Below are 27,252 nucleotides of genomic sequence, written 5' to 3' on the forward strand. Positions count from 1 at the left end.
AGAAAGGGTTGTGGAACTATAAGGTAGGCGATTATGACCAACTCACGGAGTGGCTTGCAGTGATATCATGGAATGAGAAATTGGATGGGAAAGAAATCAATGCTGCTTGGTCTCTACTAAGACAGCATCTGACAGAGGCAGTGACTAAGTGTATTCCGAAGATCAGCAAATTAAATAATATGTGTAAAATGGATGACTAAAGAGGTGAAGCATGTAATCTGTAAGAAAAAGGCTTGTGGAGGCAGCACAAGATGATTGGCAATAATCAGTTACATGAGGAGTACAAAGGGCATATAAAAAAGGCAACTAGCTTGGTAAGGGTAGCAGAAGCTTGGTGTCGCACTGATTAGATCGTCAGCTTGTCGAGAGCTCCTGAAAAGATTAGTAGTATTTTGTGTTAACATTAGAAATTTTACTAGAATTTTAAGTAGTATTGTTTGCTTTTTGTTTCTTGGTGTGTCTGTGCAATTTTTGCATGTTTTCTGTTATTTTAATTATTAATTTTAAGATAAGATAGTGTACATATGGCACCGATAAAGAAAAAAATGGCGGCCAGGTCGCCATGTTTGTTTAAGAGTTTTGATGTAAACGAATTTATGCAATGTGCTGTCTGTGAGATGTATGCCTTGCAAAGAGTGGTGGGAGTCTGGTTAGAAAGTGATAGTGGAGTTAATATGCGCAGAAAATATAAAGAGAATGAGGATTTCAAGCGTGTTTCGTGTGGCGAGAGTGATATCGTTAACGATAGTCAGAATGTAGAAAATGGCGGTGTGCTAGAGAATTGCGTGGTAGTGCCAGATAGGTGTGAGAGCGTTGTTGAAAGTGTAAATGAAGGTAGAAATACAGAACGAATGGATGATTTGATTGATAATGAAAATGGTGAGATAAATGCAAGTAGTGAAATTGCCCGTTTGAACGGTGCGATACACAGAGCTAAAAGGCAACTGGAGCGTATGGAAAAATGTGTGCTGAACGTACCGACAAATAATAGAATGTTCGTAAATGTCAATAAAATGAAGGAGCGAGTGCCGTATGGGGATTCGCTATTAAGAGGTGTAACAGTTGAGAGTTTAACGAAGTTGTACCAGCCGGGTGCGAACATAAAGGATGTCAGCGAATCTATTTGACTGCAAAAACAGAGGGTGAAAGAGATGATAATCGTGGCAGGAACAAATGATTTGAAAGAGGACAAAATGGAAATGATAGAGGATGTGAGGGAATTATTTGAGGTAGCAAAAGAGAAGAGTGAGAGAGTTAGGATGGTGAGTATCTTACCGCGGTATGACAGCGAAGTATTTAGAAGGAGGGCCATAATTGCCAATGACTTTATGCGTGGGTTATGCATGGAGAGTGGTGTGGAATTTGTGGATGTGTGGAATGAGTTCGATGGGCGAAAGGACTTCTATAAGATGGATGGGTTACATTTGAATGGAGTTGGTGTACGGAGACTTGAAAAAGTGTTGATGAATGATGTGGAAGTGGATGTACAGACTCAGGGAAACTAGATTTATTAAGAGGGGGGGGGAGTAGATATGCAGACTTTAGGGAGGCAGATGAGTGTATGAATGAGTATTATTATGCCCGAGCGAGTACAAAGGACAACAAATCAGAATGGGATAGTTAGTATAAGGCATCAAAGTAGGGATGGGACAAATGGGCTTCTGAAATTCATGTACACTAATACCAGGAGTATTAGGAACAAGAAGGAAGAGTTTTTGGCCATGGTTGGCACTTCCAGGCTGTTGGTATTAGTGAAACATGGCTGACAGAAGATGATAAAGCTAGTGGGATTGAATGCGATGGGTATAGCGTGTTCAGGAGTGACAGGGTGAATAAAAAGGGGAGAGGAGTGTTATTGATGATAGCTGATGAGCTGCAGCCAAGGAGTATAGAAGTTGAACTGCAGGATAGAGAAAAGAGCACATTTGAGGCTGTTTGGTGTGAGAAAGAATCTAGCAGAACAAAATATACAATTGGGTGCTGCTATAGACCCAGTGATGGAATAGATGGTGGGGATAGTATGCATAGGCAAATAGAAGAAATGAGTGGAAGGAGGGTAATTATTATGGGCGATTTCAATTATGGTAACATTGACTGGAAAGAGGAGAGGGCACATGGGAGGAAGGAATTGGATTTTATGCGGTTATTAAGGGACAACTATCTACGGCAACATGTAGTGGAAAATACCAGGGAGGCAGAGAGTGCTGGACCTTGTAATTGCAACTGAGAATGTGGCTGTAATGAACATGACCATGTTGCCACCAATTGGTGAGAGTGACCATAAGGTCATGACTTGGGAGGTGGCTAAAGGAGTGGAATTTACAATTAAGACAGGGTACATGTGGAATTACCGGGCTGGTAAGTATGACAAGCTTAGGTGTGTGCTTGGCTCAGTGCCATGGCATGTAAAACTGCAAGGGCTGGATGTTGATAGTGCATGGGAGGTGGTTAAGAACTGTTTGCAGGAGGCAATGGTTGACTGTATACCAAGAGTCCAAATAATAAATCAAGTAGGGGTTAAATGGATGAATAACACTATTAAGCTTGAACTGAAAAAAAAGAAACAATTGTGGAGGGAATTTAAGGAGAAAGGTAACCATCAGGCGCAGGAACAGAATAAAGCTCAGGCCAGGATGGTAACAAGGGTGGTAAGAAAAGCAAAAGCAGATTACGAAAGAAAATTGGCCATGCAGGCTAAAGAGAATCCCAAACAGTTTTTTCAATATGTTGCAAGTAAAAGGAAAAATGCTCATGGTAGAATGATCTTAAAAAATGCTGATGGTAGGGAGGTAACCGAATCAGTCGATATTGTGGAATTACTGAGTGAGCACTTTGCAAGAGTATATCATCCAGGTGGTGACAGGACTCTAGCCAATCCTCAGCTAGTATTAGAAACCATTCCATACCAATTGGCTGGAATGTGTACATGATGTTAATATATGTATATAGATAGATACTTCTTGTTGTGCCCAATGTATTTCTACAACCAACAGATAACACTAATAATAGGACTCTAGCATTGATATATAATTTTTTTTTTTTTTTCTCACCAGAGGTCAGGCCAACAATTGTTGTAGCGGTTGGTCAGTATCCTTAACAAACCAGTTTGATTGTAGTGTAGCTTGTTTCCTGTGCATAGTTGTATGCTCCAGAAGATGACCTTGACATAAAAGTCTAAACGTTGAATGTAGATTTTAGTTATATTAAACTAAAGTTTTTATTCAAACACAGTAGTTGTCTCCATAATTTTCAAAAATGCATTCGGATCACCGTGTAAGCCTAAAAGGAAAGCTAAAAAAATAGTTCCAATAACATTTGAATTCATAGCAGATCTTAAAAAAAACCTTAAGTCAAGACTCCCAATCACTCCCAGACTGTATGTAATGCCTAAGGTACGAAAAGTGGACATCCCTCTCCATTTGACAGTGGATTGTAGAAGCTTTCCTACATTTCTTTCTAAATACCTATTAGCTCCTCAAATCTCATATAGGATTTTCAAGTTCCTTCTTGAAAAATTTAGCAGAATTTGCAGAGGAACTTTCAGACACTGATACCCCCATCATATATTAGCTAGTTTAGATGTTGTAGTTTTGTTGTTTACCAACATTTTTTGGAAGAATCAGCAGATATCCTTGCAGAACTACTTCATCTTGACATTAATGTTACATATCTCTTCCATCATTGCCTTCAATTTTCATTCTATACTTGGAAAGGAGGAATTTACTACCAAAAACATGGTTCTGGAAATGGACCTCTATTGCCCCATTGCTAACTTGTATATAGAAAAGTTTGATGAAGAAGCTACAACACAGAGATCCTAAAGCCATATGTTTGGTGGAGATATGTTGATGATATTTTTATTATATGTAAGTACACTCGAAAGACTTTGAAGGTTTTGTACAATTCCTGAATCACCATGCAAAAATCAAATTCATGTTGGAAATAGGAAAAAATGGCAAATTAACATGCCTAGCTAACATGCGTGTGAAAAAACAATGCTGGGAGATTAACATTAGAGGTTTACAGAACACAAATCCATATGGAGAGGTATTTACATGAAAGCTCTTTCCACTATCCTCAACAAAAATTAGGTATAATCAGAGTTTTAAAACATAGAGCCTTAAATATATTCAGGAGTGAAGGAAATTAAAAGAAAAGAACTTTAAATTCTGTTTTGTCAGCTACTCCATAATGGCTACCCAGAGAAGTTACAAAAAGAAACTTGTTATTTTCCAATGAACTGTCCTACCCATGTTAACTCGGAAATCAATTACAAAGGCAAGTTTCTTCACCATACATTTGCAACACATCAAGAAAAATATTGCAATTATTAAAATCAATCAGTGTCGGAATGGCCTTCAACCCCCATTAATACCTTACAAAGTTTCCTACATTACTCTAAAAACAGTGCTCCATTCTGCACACATTCTGGAGAATACAAGATTCCTTGTTCTTGCAAAAAAATATATATGGATCAAACAGGGAGAAGCTTTGAAATCCATAAAAAAGAACACACAGACAGTGCTGAAAATAAGAAAGAAAGAAGCAGACTCGTAGCACATATCCTCACAGAACATCGTACAGTAGATTGGCAAGCTTCCTGCATGCCTTATTTAAAGAGGATATTTTCATCAGATTCTTCAGTCTTCTGAGGTAATTTGATCACATGGCATGCTAAACAGAAGCTAAGGACTTATACACTATGACATTCATGACATCTAGAAGTCATTAATAAGTGCATGTAATTCACAATCTTCCTTACGTCATCATACCGTGCATGATGTGCCAATGATTTAGCTTTCAATCTGGTGTTTTTCAATTCAAATAATGGTTGTTAGAAACATTCGAGTTCTTTTGTTTGTGTTAAATATTTTCGGGTGGAGTAACATTCAGTTAATTAATAAAAGGTCTATAAGTCAAACATAGTTAATCATTCATAATTTATATAAATTACTTATAGTTATATAATGATGAATTCCGAAGCGAAGGAATTCTCTAGTGCTAAAAGAAGCACTGGAGAATTCGGAAGAAGGAATAAAGATTGGAGGTAGACAGATATTTGCAATAAGATACGCAGATGACAAGGCATTACTATCAAATACTGAAACAGGACTACAACATCTGTTGAACAGATTACTGGAATCCTGTATCAATTATTGAATGAAAATTAACATCAGAAAAACAAAGGCAATGAAAATAGCAAGGAAAGAGGCAAATATGGATATCAGAATAAATCGGGGAAAATTGAATCAAATAAAGACATTTAAATTAGCAGTGATGGAAGATGTAAAAGTGACATAAAAGCAAGAATAGATATGGGAAGAGATGCCTTTAATAGAAAATGGAATTTATTCAGAAGTGAAATGGATAGAAACCTAAAGAAAAGACTAATAAAATGTCATGTGTGGAGTGTTGCCCTCTATGCATCTGAAACTTGAACATTGAAGAAAGAAGAAATTAAGATTTTGGAAAGCTTTGAGGTGTGGATTTGGAGAAGGATGGAAAAAATCAAATGGACAGATAAAATAACTAACAAAGAGATCTTAAAAAGATAGTAGAAGAAAGAAGTCTGTTAAGGAGGATAAAAAGAAGCAAGGGAAACTGGATCGTACATATTCTGAGAGGGAATGGAATCATCAGAGATGCCAATGAAGGAAAAATAGACGGAAAAAGACCCAGAGGAAGAGTAAGGAAAACAATGCTAGATGACATGCTCAATGGAGACAGGAACACAACCTTGAAAGAGAGTGGAAGGAAAGTTTCTGCTACTAAAAGAAGAACCAGCTCAATTGCAGAATACTAAAGAAGAAGATATAATGATGAGGGCAAGACAGGTAAGAATGGAAATCACTGTCAGGATCAGGGAAACGGGAGTGGTCAAACCAAAGAGGAGAGGCATAGTATTGCAGCTGGAATAGAGAATGTTGGTGCTAATAGGATGGCCTCCAACACACAGCAATTGTTATGTTTATACACATATGTAAGGAGTATTTGAAACAAGAGAGCTGAGTTCGTGGCATTGATTGAGATGGTATACCCAAAAGTAATTGGAATAAGTGAAACTTGGCTGTCTGAGGAGGATGTGATGTCGGGAATAGAATTTGTAGGATATATAATTTTTCGGAAGGATAGAGATGTGAAAAGAGGAGGGGGAGAGAGTGCTGTTAATGATTGCAGAGGACTTGTGTCTGCAAAGTGTGGAGGTTGATGGTTCATGCACAGATTTTGAATCTGTGTGGTGCTAAGTTGAAATAAAAAGGTTAGTATATATGATAGGATGCTGTTATAGGCCAGAGAATACTGATTGTGAAATCTTTAGGCAAATTAGTTGGGCATGTAAAAAGAAGGTGATCCTGATAGGAGACTTTAATTACAGGAATATAGACTGGAAGGAAGAAGTGTATGGGAACAAGGAGAGCAAGTTTGTGGAATTTCTGCAAACTTGCTCTCCTTGTTCCCATACACTTCCTCCTAGAGCAACTAGAGACTTTAATGTTTTGGATTTGGTGATAACTTCCCAAGATGTAGTTGTTAATGAGGTGTTGACACTGCCACAGGTTGGTGTGAGTGATCACGAGTTACTTGTTTGGGAAGTGATGAAACAAGAAAAGGTCATGCCAAAAATGGATACATGTGGAAGAATAAAGCAGGTGATTAAAGGAAGCTCTGCGGTCAGTTGGGTAAATGAGCTGAGCGGAAAAGATGTTGACAATGCATGGAAACTCACAAGGCAGTATCTGACAAAAGCAATGTATGAACAGCGAAATCAAGTAAGCTGTGCTGGAAAAGAAAATGTGATGGAGGAGGTACAAGATAATTGGTGGTGATCAGATCCATGAAGAGTATAAGGTGCAGGCTAGAAAGGTGATGATCATGGTAAAGAAAGAAAAGGTGCAGTATGAGAGGAGATTGGCTGGTCAGGCCAAGGTTAACTTAAGGGAATTTTTCCACTACATGGCAAGCATGAGGAAGAATAATTATGGCAGACTAACATTGGTGGATAGTCATGGCAGCAGACTAACAGCTTCAAAGGATATAGTGGAATTATTGAACGAGCACTTTATCAGTGTATATCATACTGGTATAAATTATCTGGTACAATATATACAAGAGAGGCAGGTATTAGGAGAATTGGAAGTGAAAGAAACAGAGGTGCATCAGATGTTGGTTGGGTTAGATGTGAACAAGGCTGTGGGAATGGATGACATATCACCACGTATTTTTAGGAGACTTTAATTACAGAAATATAGACATGAAGGAGCATAACCACAGTTGGTTATGCCCTTGACCTGGTTATTTAATAAAAGTTGCAATGGGTAGGGTTCCTAAGAAGTGGAAAGAAGGTAAAATAGTACCACTCCACAAGCATGGTTTTAAGACAGAAGTCTCCAATTATATGCCAGTCTGTATAACTGCAGTTGGAGAGATGGTAAGAAATAGAATACAGAACTGGGTTGACATGGCATTCTTTATGATTTCAGCATGGATTTGTAAAGAGTAGGTCCTGTTTTAGTAATTTACTTGCATTTTATGATAAGGTGTCGAGTGTGTTAGATAAGGGAGAATCATATACAGTGATATTCTTAGACTTTGCAAAAGTTTGATAGATTACCACATGATAAGTCGGTGTACAAGCTGCAAAGGATAAGAATTTGGTTAGATGGATCAGAGATTGGCTCTCTGAATGATACTAGCAGGTTGTGTATGATAGAGCAGTGTCTCTAAAAAGGAGGGTAACCAGTGGCATGCCCCAGGGTTCTGTTCTTGGGGCCCCTGCTGTTTAACTTGGTTGTAAACGATATATCATGTGGACTGACTGCAGATCTTCGTATTTGCTGATGACGTAAAGTTGGGAAGAATTATAAAAGTAGCACTGCTGATGCTGAATCTCTTCAGGAAGATTATTTAAATTAAGCGGATATTAAATCCCACATTATTTCAAAGCCGAATAAGAAACTCAAAGATCGGAATCAAAAAGTTTCATGCCGAATATAGTAAACTATAAAAGTTTCGGCAGATTGTAACTTAAGCTAAAGCACGTAGTTTTTCGACACTAAGGGCAACTCGTAGCAAAGGTGGGAAAAAGTTCTGATCACTATTCTTAGTATTACCCATAATGTAAAACACATCTCCTAGGAGATGTGTGATGTTATACATTATGGTGGAAGGTCACTACCCAGACCGGTTTCGACCTTTATTGAGGTCTCATCAGTAAGTAAGTAGACCAGGTAATACTGACGTTATAGTGAAAAGAACTTATATACTTTGCTATACGAGTTGTCAAAAAAAAGGTGCACCCATAAATTACTTAAATATAGGCTTCATTTTGGCGATGTAATATTATTTAGATTAAGGGGATATTAAATCCCACATTTCAAAGCCGAATAAGAAACTCAAAGATTGGAATCAAAGAGTTTCATGCTGAATATAGTAAACTATAAAAGTTTCTGCAGATTGTAGCGTAAGCTAAAGCACGTAGTTCAACACTAGGGCACCTCGTAGCAAAGGTGGGGAAAGTTCTGATCACTATTCTTAGTATTTCCCATAATGTAAAACACATCTCCTAGGAGATGTTTGATATTATACATTATGGCGGAAGGTCACTACCCAGACTGGTTTCAATCTTTATTGAGGTCTCATCAGTGAGTAGGTAGACCAGGTAATACTGAGGTTATAGCGAAAAGAACTTATATACTTTGCTATAGGAGTTGTCAAAAAGGTGCACCCATAAATTATTTAAATAAAAGAGCCAATAGGCTTCACTTCAGTAATATTATTTAAATTAAGGGGATATTAAATGCCACATTATTTCAAAGCTGAATAAGAAACTCGAAGATCAGAATCAAAGAGTTTCATGCCGATAGTAAACTATAAAAGTTTTGATGGATTGTAGTTTGTGACAACTTGCATAGCAAAGTATATAAGTTCATTTCACTATAATGTCAGTATTATCTGGTCTACCTACTCATTGATGAGACCTCAATAAAGGTCGAAACCAGTCTGGGTAGTGGTGGTGAACCTTTTTATGTACACGTGCCAAAAATTTACAAATCAAATTGCTGACATGCCGGGCATGTCAGCAACTAATTAATTAACATTAATTAATACAAAATAAATTGCAGAATTTTAATGAGACAAGTTTAAATACTAATTTAGAATTTCATAAAAATGAACTCATAATTTGACATGCACATTGTCGTATACAAACCAATATCAACCTATTATCAATTTATTAATCAGATTTTTGCTGTTGTACATTAGATGCCAAATGCTTTATATCATTTCAAATTTTGTCACTTTTAGTAGTACACACACGGAACCAGATTCATCAGTCATCTTATTTCTTAAACTGTCTTTTATAAAATTCATTTTGGAAAATAATGACTCACAAGCATATGTAGGGAAGAAAATTGACAGTATAGCCATCGCTAGTTTTTTTAAACAACAAAAGGTTTCAGGAATGGCATTCCAAGTTCTCAATATTTCCTCTTTTGCATTCTTTTTAATTGTGCCCAATAATCGATCATTTTCCATTATTTCCAAGTCATTTCTCAAATCGACAAACTTTTCTTTCCATATAGAACTAGATTGAAAATTGATTAATTGCATTTCTGTATCTTCCAAATTCAGCTACTCAAAAATCTCCAAATTGAGTTTATCTGTTGATGTTGTGTCTGGATACAAAATAAATTTTGATGTCTCTGCAAATTGCCTGACCTCCGTAAATATTGAAGCAATTTCGTTGATTATCGACTGAATAACTGTAGAAAACTCTTTTCTCAATTTAACTTGATCTGTTTTTTCATGGGATTCTAGTATTTGGAAAATATCGGAAGGTATTGGAAATAACGTCACGATTAAAAATTGGTAAAATGGCTTTGAATGCTTTGATTAAATCAAACATGACAATAATTGTTTTGTTAACACCTTGCAATTTAACATTTAATTCATTTAAATGTAAACACAAATCAGTAAAAAAAAAATTAATTTCGAAAGCCATTCGATATTCGTTAATTGTTTGTATTTTTCAATGATTTTCTCATTATGTAAAAAAAGTCTGACTTCATCTAAACACTCAACAAAACTTTGAAGAACTTTTCCACGACTTAACAATCAGACGCTGTTGTATATAAGTAAACCATTATACACAGAGTTTACCTAACTTAATAATTCTATAAATTTTCGTTTATTTAAGGCATGTGCCGATATAAAATTTACCAATTTTGTTGCAATACTCATATCATCCAGTGGCTTGAAACTAGCATTTGCGCATAAAACCTGCCAATGTATAATACAATGAAAACCCAGAACTGAATGTCCAATACGTTTGGTAAATAAATTGACGAACCAAAATTGTATCAGTAGTTACTGATACAATTTTGGAGGGATCTATATCTCTTTCAGCAAGTGTATTTAAAACTGTGTTGCAAATATCTATTTCTTTTGTTGTTACACTTCTTCCCAACACAATAATGAATAAAAATTGCTAAACGAGCTGATCCAGTTATGCCAGTACTCTCATCAAAACAAACAGAAATTAAACCAGAAGATTTTATATCTGTTTTTTGCTGATGAGTTATATTTTTAGCCATTTCTATGATTTTATCTTTCATCGTGTTTCTAGCCAAAGGCATATCTTTTATTCTTTGAATAATTTTTAACTTGTTTTCAAAATCTTCAAAGAGAACTGGTGCGCATTTTAACCATGCTTCTTTTATATATTCCCCATCACTAAAAGGTTTCCCGTGTTTGGCAATTACATTTGAGGCAAAAAAACTAGCAGCAGTTATATTTGAACGACTGCCGATAAATTTCATTAGGGTTGTTGACTGAATATTCTGATTTTTAATTGGCTGAGCAATAAATTCTTTCTATTCTTCCTTGCTTTTCTCAAGGAGCGATTTATGGTTTGTCTCATAATGCCGTTTTTTAATGAAGACGTTCTGCACACAACTGTCCTGGAACATAAAACGCATATTGCTTTACTGTCTTTATTAATCATGCCATACTCTTCAGTCCACCAGCTTTGGAACTCTCTGCTGCTAGACTGTGATAATTTTCGTTTTTTTCTTTTTGCCAGTCAAAGCTGTATAACTGAGAGGAGACATCCACATAGCCTTTAAAGGAATGCGGAGAACTGACCAGGGCTTCTGACCTAATGTCTAATCCTCACCTTCTCGAGGTGCACCCTGTTGGGTATCTACCTGGATACTGAACGAATGAGGATGGGCTGGCAATTTGGAATTTAGCTGACCAAATTGTATCCTTATTGGATAACAAAATTTCATGCCAGCTGGAGTGTCGCCCGGTTAAGCAAGTTGTTTTCGCCAGGGAACCAGGGCAAACAGCGAAAAGTCAGCTACTGGAACAAATCTGAAAGCACACCCCAACTCAACATCACCAGAGTTAAAGATTGGTACTATCAACATAAGAAGCCTCAATAGCAAAGAAATGGAGCTAGCTGAGGAATTAGATAAGTACCAGATCAACATGACAGGGGTGACTGAAACAAAAAAGACAAAAACTGGTAAGATCTTTCTGAACAATAAATACAAAATGTTATATTCAGGAAATGACAATCAAGGAAAAGGAGTAGCCATAGTATTCAACACAAAATATGAGGCTAATCTTCTTGAATGGCAGGCAGTCTCAAGTAGAGTGATGTGGGCAAATATCAGAATGGGGAATTGGACAATGAGACTTATTTGTGCCTATGGTCCCACAGAAGATTCTATTAAGGGAGAAGTGGAGGAATTTTTTCATGCTTTAGAAAAAGCAACTGATACAACGAAAGAGGAAAAATTGGTCCTTGTGGTGATCTAGATAGCAGAGTAGGAAATGATTGTCAGACATACAAAAATATTTTGGGAAAATTTGGAGAAAAGAGCAAAGCCAATAATAATGGCAATTACCTGTTGGATTTCTGCTCAGGACATGGACTGGTTATTACTAACACCATGTTCCAACATAAAAATGTGCACAAATTCACATGGAGAGAAGAGGCAAGGAATAAGAAAAGTCTCATTGACTATGTTATTATTGATAGTGATGCTTTCTCCCTGGTGCAGGACACCAGAGTGTACAGAGGATTTGAAATTGGAAGCGATCACTATTTAGTCTTGAGCAGGATAAAATTGATTTTATGTTGGAGGTTTAATGGATTTTTTACAACACTCAAAAAGAATTAAAATAGAATTTAATACTTCCTATATTTCATCCTAGTGACTAGGACATCTACGGGGATTACAAAAACAATTGATGTAACATGCACACAAAAACTTACAATACTAAGCCCAACCACGTGTGTGACACTAAAGTCCTATCTAGGTGGAGCGCCCTCTAAGGGCAGTCGTAGGTGGCCTGGAATGTAAGGTGGGACCTCTGGTGATGAGTGTTTCCCAAATCTTCAGAAGCTTAATGCAACCATATTTAGATTTGGTTGGTTTCTGAGAGCTGCTGCTGCTGCTTCTAAGAAAAGTCTCTCTTTCTTGAATTTGCTGTAGGATCATGGTGGTTTTCTTCCATGTCATGGAAGAAAACCGCAAGTACTACATAACAGCAAATGAGAACCAAATCTAGGAAGCTAACATTTTCCTCAAGTCCTGATGGTGTCTCCTGGCAGGCTATATTGGTAGTTCTTGGCCTTTGGGCTGAAGTTCTTCTGATAAATGTTTCCCAAATTTGGGGCAGTCTCATGCATCCAAATTTGTTGAGGTTTGGCATGTTCCTAAGGGCTGAGGCTGATTCCATGAATAGTCTTTCATATTTGAACTTGCTGCGGTGTATTACTGTGGCCACAGAATAAGACGAGTATCCAGAGCGTGGTCTGCAAGCCCGGAGTGGCTGTACTGGCGAAATCGGAAATTTGGGGCAGTCTCATGCATCCAAATTTGGGAAACATTTATCAGAAGAACTTCAGCCCAAAGGCCAAGAACTACCAATATAGCCCACCAGGGGCATGATCAGGACTTTAGGAAAACATTAGCTTCCTAGCTTCAGTTCTCATTTCCTGTTATGTAGTACTTGCGTGCACTTGTCTTTGTATTAAGTTCTCAAGAAGATGGCAACGTGACGTTTGCCAAAATATCGGAAAGTATATATTAAAGTTTATTTAATTTATATTTCTAGTGTACGCTGTCAATTCCTTAATTATTAGTTATCATGTTTAACCAGGGTATAAGCCTCTCTACAAGAATTATGATCGTCCACGGAGATTCCTTCACACGCAAGGCCCGCCATTACGGCAAACTGAAGCTGAAGTTATCCAGACAACTTAACCGTCTGGCATTCCTAAAACGCTGCCGGGATAATCAAGTCATCCCTAACTGTGTAAAATTTAAACACCGCTTCGTTTCACAGAAAGCTCTCCGTATCTACAACCGGGCGAGCCAGGCTTTACTTCGGGAGCAAATTACCGCTACACGCGGTTCCCCAGCTGACATAAACAGAGCTATTTTAGTGCTAGAAAATGAGCTTTCAAATACGCTTAATCACGAGCTTTGGTCAGTCCTACATGACGTCTTGTGTATGGTGGCTAATAAAGAATTCGAACAAATAAAGAGCCAACATATCAACCAGTTTGATAAATTAACAAAGAACTCGGCGTCCAAACCAACACTGTAGTTAACCTTTCTTCAGTTATCATGAAGCCTGAAGCACTCAACGCTCTGTCACGTGGTCACAACTTTGCCATTGCTCCTAAGAAATTACCGGCCAAGGAATTAATGATCCAAATTGAAAACGGGATTCGCCACCTTCAAAAACCACATCGCCAACGAATATTAGATTGGATGTAGCCTGTGTTCTCACAAAAGCAAAACCTCCAAAATCCAACATATCCATTAGTGAATACAAGTCACTACAACAATTGAAGAAAAACAAAGAAATAGTGATCACCAAAGCAGATAAGGGGAATGCCACTGTGGTACTCAATCTTAATGACTACACAGGTAAGCTTAAGTCTTTACCATTAGATCGAGCCACTTACCTCCCTATTGAATACAATCCCACCAACTCTCAAATTAGAAAACTCCATAGGCTCCTTAAGAAGGTCACTTCTTAGCCTATGGAGATTACCAACTGACTAAAAAGAAATAACTTAATCCCCCCCCCCCCCCCCCCCGCACATATGGGCTCCCAAAAATACATAAAGAAAATGTGTCATAATGTCCCATAGTGGATGGCATTGATTCCCCCACTTACAAACTAGCCAAAGCGCTCTCACACTATACCGGCAACGCATCATCACACATAAAAAACTCAGCCCACTTCAAAGCCAGTATAGCAAACCTTACACTCCAACATAATGACATAATGGTCAGTTCTGACGTCTCCTCCTTATTCATGAATGTCCTGCCTCAAAGAAACCTTAGAGCTAATCCAAGCTAAATTTCCTCCCAATATCTCAGCCCTATTTCAGTTTACAATGAACTCAGGCTATTTCGTTTGGCAGGAAAAATTCTACAAACAGATAGAAGGGACAGCCATGGGTTCACCACTTTCCCCACCCTTGGCCAACTTCTTTATGGAGACTTTCGAAGAGAAAGCCTGAAACTCAGCCCCACAAAAACCTACCATATGGCTTCGCTATGTTGTTGATGTGTTCGCTATTTGGCCACATGGCTCCGATGCACTCCTCTCCTTCATAACACACTTAAACAACCAACACCCTAGAATCAAGTTCACCCTGGAAAAAGAGGAAAACAATAACCTCCCCTTCCTAGACACACTAGTCACCCGCCAACCTAATGGAACCTTGGTTTTCTCAGTTTATAGAAAACCCACCCATATAGACAGATACATTCACCAACAATCCCATCACCCCCCCCCCCCTCACAACAATATGGAGTTATTAAGACACTATTCAACAGGGCTAATCTGTTCAAATGATCAAGTCCTAACCACTGAACTAAATCACATCCATGACACTTTCTCAGCCAATGGCTACCCCCCCCCCAAATAATCCAAAAAATACTTAAACCAGTTATCCACAACCCACCTCCCCCCACCCTTCACAAAAAAGATTACTCTAAATCCATCGTATTTCCTACATCCGAGGCACCTCGGAAAAAATCAACAAAATCTTAAAAAAACATGACTTGACCACATGTTACAGACCATATAGAAAATTGGCATCCCTTATCCGCTCCACTAAAGACCAATCAATTCCTGGTATACACTAGACCTACCTGGTGTATACCAGGTCCCTTGCAGCTGTAAACTGTCCTACTTTGGCCAAACAGGCAGGACAGCAAATATCAGAATCTCAGAACACAAGGATTACCGATTTCACCAGTACAGCCATTCTGGGATTGCAGACCACACTCTGGATACTTGCCACAGAATAAGATGGAAGAAAGCCACAGTAATACACCACAGCAAGGTCAAATATGAAAGACTATTCATGGAATCAGCCCTAGTCCTTAGGAACATGCCAAACCTCAACAAATTTGGATGCATGAGACTGCCCCAAATTTGGGAAACATTTATCAGAATAACTTCAGCCCAAAGGCCAAGAACTACCAATATAGCCCACCAGGGGGCACTATCAGGACTTTAGGAAAACGTTAGCTTCCTAGCTTCGGTTCTCATTTGCTGTTATGTAGTACTTGCATGCACTTGTCTTTGTATTAAGTTCCCAAGAAGATGGCAATGTGACATTTGCCGAAATATCGGAAAGTATATATTAAAGTTTATTTAATTTCTAGTGCACGCTGTCAATTCCTTAATTATTAAGTTATCATGTTTAACAAGTGTATAAGCCTCTCTACAAGAATAACAAAGATCTGTATTTAAGTTTTGTTGATCTGGAAAAGGCATATGGCAAGAGAGAATACACTACAGTTATATGGTGTCAATGGAATACTTAGTCTGTATTTGAGTTGTAAGTCAGCAGTTAGAATTGAAGGAAGTTCAGGAAGATGGTTTAATGTTAAATCTGGTGTGGGACAAGGATGTACATTATCCCCTCTGTTATTCATTATCTATATGGATCACATTATGAAGGAAAGTGGTATTAAACATGATATCAGAATTGGAGATGTTAATGTCAGCTCTTTGCTTTATGTGGATGATGTTATACTTCTAAATAAATCCGCTACAAGTTTGCAAGATTCCCTGACTAAAATGAATAACTGTTGTAATAGACATGGTATGAAGGTCAGCATTAAAAAGACAAAGACAATGAAAATAGGTAGAATTGTCGAAAATGTCAACTGTGTTGTGAACAGGGAACCTGTGGAACAAGTAAAACAATTCAGCTACTTAGGCACGATTTTTACTGAAGATGGTATATCATATTAAAAATGAGGATATTAGGAAAGAACTTGACATTGTCGGCATCCAGGAATGCATTAGCAGAGCTAATCTCAGGTGGTATGGTGACTTAAACAGAATGGGCGAGGAAAGATTAGCAAAACAAGTGTTCTCTGCCAGGCTGGCAGAAAAATGACCCAGAGGAAGACCAAGATATAGGTGGATTGATACGGTACAATGTGTTTCAGATGATAGAAATATAAGATCTGATAATGATAATATTGGAGTCTCGACAAGTAACAGACTGATTTGGAAGAAAATTGTAGATATGAAGTTAGTAATGATCTAAATTTTTCATGTAGTACTATCATATCCTGTACACCCCTTGAGGGTATATGTCAGGGATTTGATGATGTTCAGTAGAACTGTAACAAAATAATTCAAAACTTAAATCAAATGCATTTTTTATAGTTTCAAACATATCAACAATTTATTATATTCCTAAATTAAATTATCCTTATAATTCCCATTTACAGTAGCAAAAACAAAACAGTGCACATACGCAACAATAATGCATTTGCTGTTGCTTATTTCTGCCTACTGGCAGATGCACGGCACGAAATGCATAATGAATGCACGTGCGATTAGAAAAGGAACAAGTCAGGGATTCCTAAGGATCAGTTGTTCTCAATTCTTTTTCTATAAGACTGTATTTTTATTTATTCTTACTGTATTAGAGGTCCCAGTCCCAACAAACTTACCCATAAATACAGTTCCCATTTTTTTAAAGTTCATACATTAAACTAACATTGGTATTAATATTATATAAATTAAGTGGATATTGAATCGAACATTATTTCAAAGCTGACTACAGTAACTATAGAATTTTCGTGCAAAATTTGACCAGCGAAGTTACTGGAATACACTCGCTGCCATACAACCAGTTGCTCTAGCAGCGCCCAACTCATAGTATGGCAGGGAGCGTATTCCCGTAAGATCTCTGGTCAAATTTCGCACAAAATGTCTATAGTTTCTGTAATCAGCTTTGAAATAATGTTGGAGATTTAATATCTACTTAATTGATATAATTTTGTATTGCCGATGTGAAGCCTTTTGGCTATTTATTTTAGTAAATAAGTATTAATAATTAATTATGGCATAATCATAAAGAGTATAAAGAGGATTAATACACTTATGTATACGGTGTAGCATGTTGACAAATATAAAAGTACGCATTTAAATTAGTTATCAATCACAGGGCTAATGCTACAATATTGTAGTTTCCTCAGGCCAACATCATTAAATTAACTTGTGGTAAGTTTCATTGACATATCCCATTCTGGTCACTAAACATTTATAATATTATTCAGTATAAAATTGATTACTGTATTATTAAATTGATTTTAACGATGTTGGTTTGAAAAAAAAAAAAAAAAAAGGTAGTGAGAAAAACATTTATGCATTGTAACTCACCATAGAAGTCAGCGGAGCAGGGGAAGCAGCAGAAGGATGTTGACTTGTCGGTGAACGCTTACCGTCGAATATAACTGGCACACCTGATTTCACTTTACGAAAAAAGACATTAAAATTGTTTGCATATATACCTCCCACACAAAAACAACATGCCTTCCCCAACAGCCATTATATACTGTAGATGCAAGGAAAAAAAAAGTTTGAATAAGGTACAGAGGCTTTTGCAGTCAGTGTAATATATTCCTCAACAAACAGTGCAATTAGAGACAGCTGGAATAAAAAGGAATCACATGTACCATTCTCACAGAAACAAGGCTGTATAGATGCAAGCAAAACCATATATTGCACCGGAAACACAGTATCCAACTAAAATTATTGTCCGATTTTTCAATTACATGAAATAAGTGTTTGTTTGATTGGATTTGAAATTCTCGATGTCATTATGACAGATCACAAAGGCTAACTTCAATTAAAATTCTACCACGAATTGAAACATGCCATATAATGCTTGTGTGAGTTCCCCTTCCAGCTCAAATAACACAAACAAGGCAATAAAAATCAACCAAGAGTTGAAAGTTGAGCGAGCTGTCAGAACGATAAACGACACTCAGTTGTGAATGTCTTAAAACTAAGAAATATATAGTGAATGTTGTTATGACAGTTGCAGATGTTATGGAATTTGGTTGAAGAGAATTAGCATTTCAACTCAAAAATTGTCGGTTCCATTTGTCTTTAAAGGGTCGCGTGATCCTTTTTAAATACCACACCAATAGAATTCATGTCTTCATAGCTGCTCTCTCCTGTAAAACAAAATTTAACTTGTAGGTATTGTAACAATTAAAAAAAAAAGGTTGAATAATTTACAAGCGTATAAAAGGATATCATATGTAAATCGTTGACGTGCCAGCAAAATTCTTGGGTGTGCCACCTCTGGTACGCGTATCATAGGTTCGCCACCACTGTCCTAGGAGTTTTTTTTTACATTATGGGTAATACTAAGAATAGTGTTCAGAATTTTACCCACCTTTCTTACGAGTTGCCCTAGTGTCAAACTACGTGCTTTAACTTACGCTACAATCCACCAAAACTTTTATAGTTTACTATATTCGGCATGAAACTCTTTGATTTCGATCTTTGAGTTTCTTATTCGGCTTTGAAATAATGTGGGATTTAATATCCCCTTAATTTAAATAATGTTACATTGCCGAAGTGAATCCCATTGGCTCTTTTATTTAAGTAAGTCTTCAGGAAGATTTGAATAGACTTTTTTTTTACTTTTACAAAAGAGTGGGGTTGTAGTTTTAATATCAATAAGTGCAAGGTGTTGCATTTTGGAGTGCAGAAATATAAGACTGTGTACTATATCGATGGTGCCATACTGCAGGAAATGGTTGAAATTAGAGATTTGGGAGTGATGGTTGACAGACTGAAGTTTAGAGGGCATATTGTTAGTGTTACTAAGGTTGCACATCGTACTGAGGACTATTGTGCTCAGATCTAGTTACCTGGTTTTCAATGTGATATGGAGACATTGGAGAGGGTCCAGAGACAAGTGATTAAGACAATATCAGGAGTTTAGAATGCTGGCTATGAAGAACCAGAGGCCATTCCTGGAAGTTACGTAAAAGTGTGAAGAAGGGTGTGAGGAGTAGATTTTTTACATGAAGAACTGTCAGTGAATGGAATGCATTACCAGAATGTGTTGCAAGGAGTGTTAAGATTCTATATGATAAATATATTGTCAGTTGAATGAACCTACCACGATGAGTCTGTCGACTCCATGGAGGGTGTAATAATAATAATTATTTAAAAAAGAAATAGTCTTTGAACTGGAATAGTGCTAAACTATTATACACAAAAATTCTAAACCCAAAAGACCATTTCCTGAGGCTACTGAGCTTACATTACCTGAACCAATCAGATAATGTAAATAAAGATGGTCCAATAAAATTACCAAGAATATAGAAATCAGTACTACATGCAAGAAGACAAACTCTTGATTGTCATCTAAAGTTACCTTTTCAAAGAAGCCAATAACAGCACATCAATTTTGTCCATCTACATATTTACCAAACATATTTACTAATCAAACCATACCAGCATTAGCTGTTAGCATATTCATGCCAACTCTTGATAATGTCAAATAAAGGATAAAACAAAAAAAATCCAGCAGGACATAAAGTTCCATATATTTTGATTTAATCAATTGCTCACATTGTTTCTATGTAGTTATGGTTGTAGTTGTTTTTCCAACTCAAATTTTTATACACGCAAGTTGGTATACATTTTTCTTTTCCCTGAGAATCTGATCAAATCTTCCACATGACTGCATGTACTACCCTTCTTAGGTCAATGTCATATTTTCCTTCAAACCATTGCAATAACATACAAATAAAGACAATGATCCAAACAATGATGTCCTATGGCATACCACTACTCAGCTGAATTCTCCTGCATTCTTCTCCACCTTATACCCTTAATCATGTCACTATCTTCAAACCTATTTCCACTTAAAACAGTTAGTTGTAACATACATCCTTAGGATGGTTCAAATCCTATCCAGGAAGTGAGAGTGGATTTCTCCTCCTGGAACTGTCTAGTTTTTATCTCGCTGAATAAGCAAACAGCTACAAAATGCACACAATTATCAACAGAATATACTGATCTTGCAGCCTTGGTTGTTTTGTAATTAGAGCTGAACCAAAAATCATCTGTTGAAATTCATGTAATAATCTTGAAGCAATATCCTGTCAAATGACTTTGTGAAGACTAACAATATTACTTTCCTTAACAGCATAGAAATAAAAATTTATGTTGATCTCTCTCTCTCTCTCTCTTTGTGAACAAATGTGAATCTAGTATATCTGAACTATATCAACTGAGTAGGTGGTTAAAATTAAAATGTAAAAAGCTTCAAATAAGGAAAATCATAGACATAAAAGGTGAAATGCTTTACTATATTAATAACTAGTGCTATTAGAAATATCAACAAACCACAACTCCACAAATACATACCATTTCCAGTATATGTCTCAATCCATAAAAGGTGAAATGCTTTACTATATTAATAACTAGTGCTATTAGAAATATCAACAAACCACAACTCCACAAATACATACCATTTCCAGTATATGTCTCAATCCATAATTCTTTAATAATCTTGTTAATTTCTTTCATTTTCAAGTTGTGAAAATTCATTACAGCATGATTTAAGGCTTTATAGTACTTATCTAGATCTTCACACATAAGTTCTGTAGTCTGAAATTGGAAAGGGAAAATCAAATCAACAAAACATTATAAATAAACAACTAAAAGTTTATATTACCTCTCTATACTACATTATTATTTGTTAGCTTTCAAGCCAAAAGTATACAGAATTATACTGCCATCCAAGGATTACTAGAATCTGTGTCAAAGAAAATCTGACAAAAATAAATTAAGCAAAATGTTAAAAATGATTCTGAACACTGTAAGAGTTTAAGGACCTAATGTGATATAGATACATATCAAATCCCACATGTGAGGTCATCAAACCTTAACACAAGAGTGCCATTCATGGATGAGTAGTCAGAGAAAAAAAGGAGTCTTTTGATACGTTTTCTTAAACACTTAGCAAGTCATAGTTCTTGATGAAATAATGTCAGGGAAATTGTTCTAAAGATCAGAGGTACACAGAATAAAAGAGGAAATAGAAATCAGTTTGATAAGTATGAAGCTTAACTTGTGCATAGATATTGGATTATCAGATGCATGTGAATGGTGGTGGCTAGTTTGGCAGAGCAGTGCCAATGAAAAACACCTACAGAAAAGTCATAATTTAGAAACAGAGTATCAATAACAAGAAAGTGACCAGAAGAAATTTGTAAGAGAAGTGGCCTCTAGTAAGTGAACTTTTCACTTTTGAATGCAGCATGATTAAAAAAAAAAAAAAAAAAAAAAAAATATATATATATATATATATATATACACACACACACACACATATTACATATGTTATTCTTTCACAGAAAATGAAATTTGAAACTTAATCACATATATACTATCCAATTCTGTTGACCTTTCATTTTATCATTTACTGCACTTATTTTCAGCCACCAGACATGGGAATCATAAAAAATTTGAAGACATTGGTATCACAGAAGGTTGGCACACTACATCCTTGAAACAAATGAATAAAATCTACTAATGTTATCTTTGATGGCCAAAGAAATCAGCACAAAGGTTGCCATTTTACAGGCAAGACAATTTGTTGAGGATAGTTGCGAGAAATGAGCAGCAAAAATACTTCAAAATTGCTTTGCTCATTGTGGCTTTAAGAATTCAGACTACAGGAAATGCCAAATATGACTGATAATGAAAATGAAATCATTCTGGAACTGCAGCATGTCAGAAAATACAAAGGAATACTTGGATAAAGGATTAAACCATGTATATAAAATCTTGGTATCTTTAATTTATAGTATAACCAAGTGAAAAACTGACAAGACCTCAATAAAGGTCGAAACCAGTCTGGGTAGTGATCCCTTCCTGTAATGCATAGCAAAGAACATCTCCTTGTGGAGATGTTCTTTGCATTATGGGATACTAAGGCAAGTGATGTGAAGTCATACCACATCACTTTACCACGAGTTGCCCCATTCCTGAAAATACTTCAGGCGCAAACTTTGTTTGCTTACACTTGGATAAAGGATTAAACCAAGTATAATTTCTTGGTATCTTTAATTTATAATTCAACAACAAGAAAATACAAAGAGTTTTTATGCTTTGAATAGCCTTCAATGTTACAATGAAAATGAAGATTGTGAGGATGCATTGTTGAACAAATTCTAACAAAACACCTAAAGACCCTGGAAGACGAGGAAAGTGATGATGACACACCTGAACATGAGTGAGTCAGTGACTAACCAGGAAGCCAGGAAATTTATTGCTGAATTATGATGCTACTTTATGCAAGAAGGCAGTCCTTTATCTAAATTAGATACCTGTGATGATTTTGATCCGTTGCATCTAGAAAGGACTGCAACTGAACAAAATCAGTTGTTCAGTTGAATCAGGGTACACTCAATAAATTTTTCCAAATTAATTGTAAGAGGAAATGTTTCTTTGATATATATCTACATATAATTAACTTCTTTAGAAATACTGACACATATGTATACATTTCGTTTTTTTTAAATAAAAACATGATTAACCTTTTTAACTTCTTCCATAAAATTTAGCATAATTGGCCTTGACCTGCCCAACTAGGATTACCCTACTAGCAGATATGGTACCACTGACATAGTTCTCAGGATTATTGCACATACAAGCTCTACATCATGACATAGTGGATATATCATCAAGCAGCTTGTTGTTGTTGTCTAAAAAAATGTTCAAGACAAACTTCAAAAGATGCACAAAAAGAATTACTTTCATACTTATAAAATAAAGTAAATTCAAGTTTATTTATCATACTGTTGTGTAGTTAGTTTATACTTCTTCTTCTTCGTCTGCAGCTTCTCCCACTTAAGTGGGGTCACTGTTGATGATGAGTCTCCTCCACATCCTCCTGTCTTGGGCTGTCACCACATCCAAGTTCTTCATCCTCAAGTCCTCTTCTACCAGCTCCCTCCATCTCGTTTGGCTGCCCACGCTTCCTCCTTCCTTGCACATCCATCTGCATGACCCTTCTTCCCACATATTCATCCTCCTTTCTCATCACATGACCAAACCATCTCAACCTTGCCTCCTGTAGCTTTGCTCCAAAGTTCGTAAATTTCACTGTTCCCCTCACATAGTCATTTCTCAGAGTATCCTTTCTGGTCACACCGCACATCCACCTAAGCATTCTCATCTCTGATACTTCCATCCTACTGATGTTATTTTTCCTCAGGGCCACAGTTTCTATAGCACACGTCATAGCTGGCCTCACTACTGTCCTATAGATTTTGCCTTTCAGATTGATCGGCACCCTCTTATCGCATAACACTTCACCATCTCCCTCCAGTTCCTCCAACCCACTTGTATCCTGCATCCCACTTCCTTCTCAGCACATCCATCTTCTTCCACTGTTTAACCTAAGTATCTAAAGTCCCTCACCTTCCTGATGACATTTCCTTCCAGCTCCAGATCTGTCTCCTGGCTGCCGCCCACTGTGCAACACATATACTCTGTCTTACTTCTGCTCAGTCTCATACCTCTCTCTTCCAGTACTTTTCTCCATCTTTCCAGTTTAGTTCCCGCTTCTTCTCTTGAATCTGCACACAGCAAGATGTCATCTACATACAACATTGTCCAAGGCGCATCTTCTCTCACCTCCTCTGTCACCACCTCCATCACAATGTTAAACAGAAGTGGACTTAATGCTGACCCTTGATGCAAGCCAACTGTTACTTGAAAACTTTCTGCCTGTCCCAGACAGGTCCGAATACTTGTCTTCACATTTCTGTACATCTCCTGCACCAACCTGACATATTTCTCCGGAACCTTCTTCTCCCTCAGACACCTCCGGACTTCTTGCCTTGTCACTCTATCGTAGGCTTTCTCCAGATCAATAAATGCCAGAAGTAGCTCCTGTTGTTTCTCTCAAATCTTTTCCATCATCTGCCATAACCCAAAGATAGCATCTGTTGTTGATCTACCAGGCATGAAGCCAAATTGTTCCTTTGCAATCTCCACCTCCTTCCTCAATCTTCCATCAAGAACCCTTTCTAGGATTTTCATTGTGTGGGACATCAACTTTATTCCTCTGTAATTTTTACAGTCTTGTGCATCCCCTTTACCCTTGTAGATGGGGACAAGAGTACTTTCCCTCCATTCATCGGGTATATTTTCCTGTTGGCAAACTTTCATGAACAGGTCCCACAGCAGGTCAATTCCCTCTTCCCCAAGTACCTTCCATGCCTCCACTGGAATCCTGTCGGGGCCCACCGATTTTCCATTACTCATCCTCTTCATGGCCTCCATCACCTCCACTCTACTAATGTTCTGCACCATCCCCTCAGAAGGCTGTCCATCTCTGCGAGTCCTTGCATTTTCCTCATTCAAAAGTCCCTCAAAGTATATTCTCCATCTGTTTCTTATGTCCACATCCCTCCATAATACTCTTCCTTCAGCGTCTTTGATCTGCCTCACATGTAAGATGTCCTTTGCTGCTTTATTTCTACAATTCGCTAGTTGGTAAATTTTTCTCAGTCCTTCCTTTGTTTCTAATGGAGCATACAGATCTTGATATGCCATGGCCTTCGCCTGTGCCACAACTCTCTTAGCTTCTTGCTTTCTCTCTCTCTCTCTCTCTCTCTGTACACTTCTCTGTCCTCTTCCACTCTTGACTCATCCCACTTCTGCTTTGCCTTCTTCTTAGCTGTCACTGCCACTTGTACATTATTATTCCACCACCAAACCTCCTTCTGCTCTCTAATCTTTCCAGATGTCTCACCAAGCACCTTGATTGCACAGCTCAGGATTACTTTTGAATTATGTTTCCACCAATCTTGTACACTTTCCACTCCATCCAAAATCCTCTCTAACACCCTCTCCCTAAAACGATTCCTCACACTCTCTTCTTTTAAGTGAAACCACTTAATTGTCTTTATCCCATGGCTTCCAGAGGTTCTTATCTTCGATCTTATTATAAAGTCTGCGCTCAGCAGTAGGTGTTGCTGTGCCACTTGATCTGTTGGAATTACTTTACAATTTGTCACAACATTAAGATGTTTCTTCTAGTCAAAATGTAGTCAATTTGTGAACTGTTGTTACCACTCCTAAATGTTATCAAATGTTCTTCCCTCTTGTAGAAAAACGAGTTCATAATTGCCAGATCAAATGATACTGCAAAGTCTACAACCCTCTCCCTCCTTCCTGGTTCATCATTCCCACTCCATGGCAACCATGCACCCTTTCACAGTCTCTATACTGTCTCCCTATGTGTCCATTCAAGTCTCCTCCGACAATCACCATCTCGTTTTCTTCCAGTTCCCTCATTTCTTCATTTAACACGTTCCAGAACTCATCTTTCTCCTCTGTTGTACAACCAATTTGTGGGGCATATACACATAATACGACCACCCACTCTTCTCAAAGACCCAATTTCATTCGCATGATCCTGTCATTCCTTCTACCCACTTCCAGTACTTCGCCCTTCATTTTGCCACACACCGCAATTCCTACACCATTTCTTCCCTCGTTATTCGCTCCAGAGTAGAACAATTTATATCCATCTCCCAGTTCCTTTGCCTTCCCCCCCCCCCCTCCACCTTGTCTCATGCACACATAAAATGTCCAACTTCCTTTTCCTCATCATGTCTGCCACCTCTCTTCCCTTTCCAGTCATGCTTCCAACATTCGGTGTTCCCACTCGCAACATCCTCTAAACCTGATAGGCTCGCTTCTTTAACCACACCCGCCCTTGATGCAGTAGCCCTCGTCCACTTCTCGCAGCTGTAGGGCAATGTGGGTGTACGTCGCTTAAGGGGTATGCCCTAGCCCTTATATCATTTTCTCTTTGACTCATATCATAGCTAGAGCTAGCAGCGAAGTTTTATGACCGGATGCCTTTCCTGACATCAACCCTTGCCATTTATCCAGGCTTGGGACCGGCACTTATTGAGGCTAGCTCAATAAGTGCCGGCCAACAAAACCTGAGTGAATAACTGGCAGGATCAGAAAGTGATGTATGGAGAAGCAGATTCTAAAAGAGGAGGGTGACTAGTGTACTATAGAGTTCTGTGCTTGGGCCACTGTTGTTTAACTTTATTATAGATACTAGGTGGTCTGGAGCGGAAGGATAAGGGACATATCTGATACAGAATCACTGAAAGATGATTTAAAAATATTGGTTGTATGGACAACTAATAATCAGTTAATTAAATGTTGCTAAGTGGAGGTTTATTCATTTTGTGCTAAGGACATTAATAAGAATGTGCTGAAAGTCAATAAAGCTAAAGATCCAGAGGTGACAGAAAGTTAAAGTCTAGGGCTACATTGCTAAGGTGGTTAAAGTCATATTGAAGGTCACTACAGCAATGCTGAACAGAATACAAACTTCTAGGAATTGGGAGGGGAATCAGCAGTGGATTATTGAAGATTTAGAGTTCGAGAAATTGATAGAGGAGAGGAGATGCAATGGGATTAAGTCATTAGGGGATTTTGCAGTTTCATGGTAGATGGTTAAGAGAAGTCTAGGTTATTCCTGAAAGCTGAGTAAACATTTGGGGCCTAGACTTTTCTCATGGTGTATATGAGTGGAATAAGATACCAATGGATGTTGAGTGCTTGATATACACACACACCCAACAGGATATGTGCTTTGCATTATGGGATGCTAAGAAAATTAATGTGAAGAATTTTCCACTGTATATACAAGTAGCCTAGTTGTGAAGATATTTCACATGCAAACTTTGTTTGCTTACACTTGGATGAAGGATTCAACAAGAACATACTTTCTTGGCAGGGCCACCCCATGCAGGTGTGCCCCGCACAAAGGCTTCTGATCAGGAGGGGGCACCATTTCAAGATGATAAATAATAGTAAATTTTTATACAATGC

General features: G+C 37.5%; 1 protein-coding gene across 5 annotated transcripts in view; it reads right to left on the minus strand.

Moving 5' to 3' along the window:
* Positions 1-27,252, minus strand: part of rad50 (DNA repair protein rad50) — a 664,851-nt gene that overhangs the window by 47,057 nt on the left and 590,542 nt on the right. For all 5 annotated transcript variants that reach the window (XR_016548684.1, XR_016548685.1, XM_090396855.1 and 2 more), the window contains exon 34: positions 20,847-20,985. Coding sequence is in view for 3 of the 5 variants with exons in the window: in XM_090396855.1 (XP_090252981.1) it covers positions 20,847-20,985 (139 nt within the window). In the remaining 2 variants the exon portion in view is untranslated. The remainder of the gene's footprint in view (positions 1-20,846; positions 20,986-27,252) is intronic.

The sequence above is a fragment of the Typopeltis vanoorti genome, chromosome 8 (genome assembly GCF_054136105.1).
Source record: "Typopeltis vanoorti isolate ZY-2024b chromosome 8, IOZ_Tvanoo_1.0, whole genome shotgun sequence".
NCBI classification, from domain to species: domain Eukaryota; kingdom Metazoa; phylum Arthropoda; class Arachnida; order Uropygi; family Thelyphonidae; genus Typopeltis; species Typopeltis vanoorti.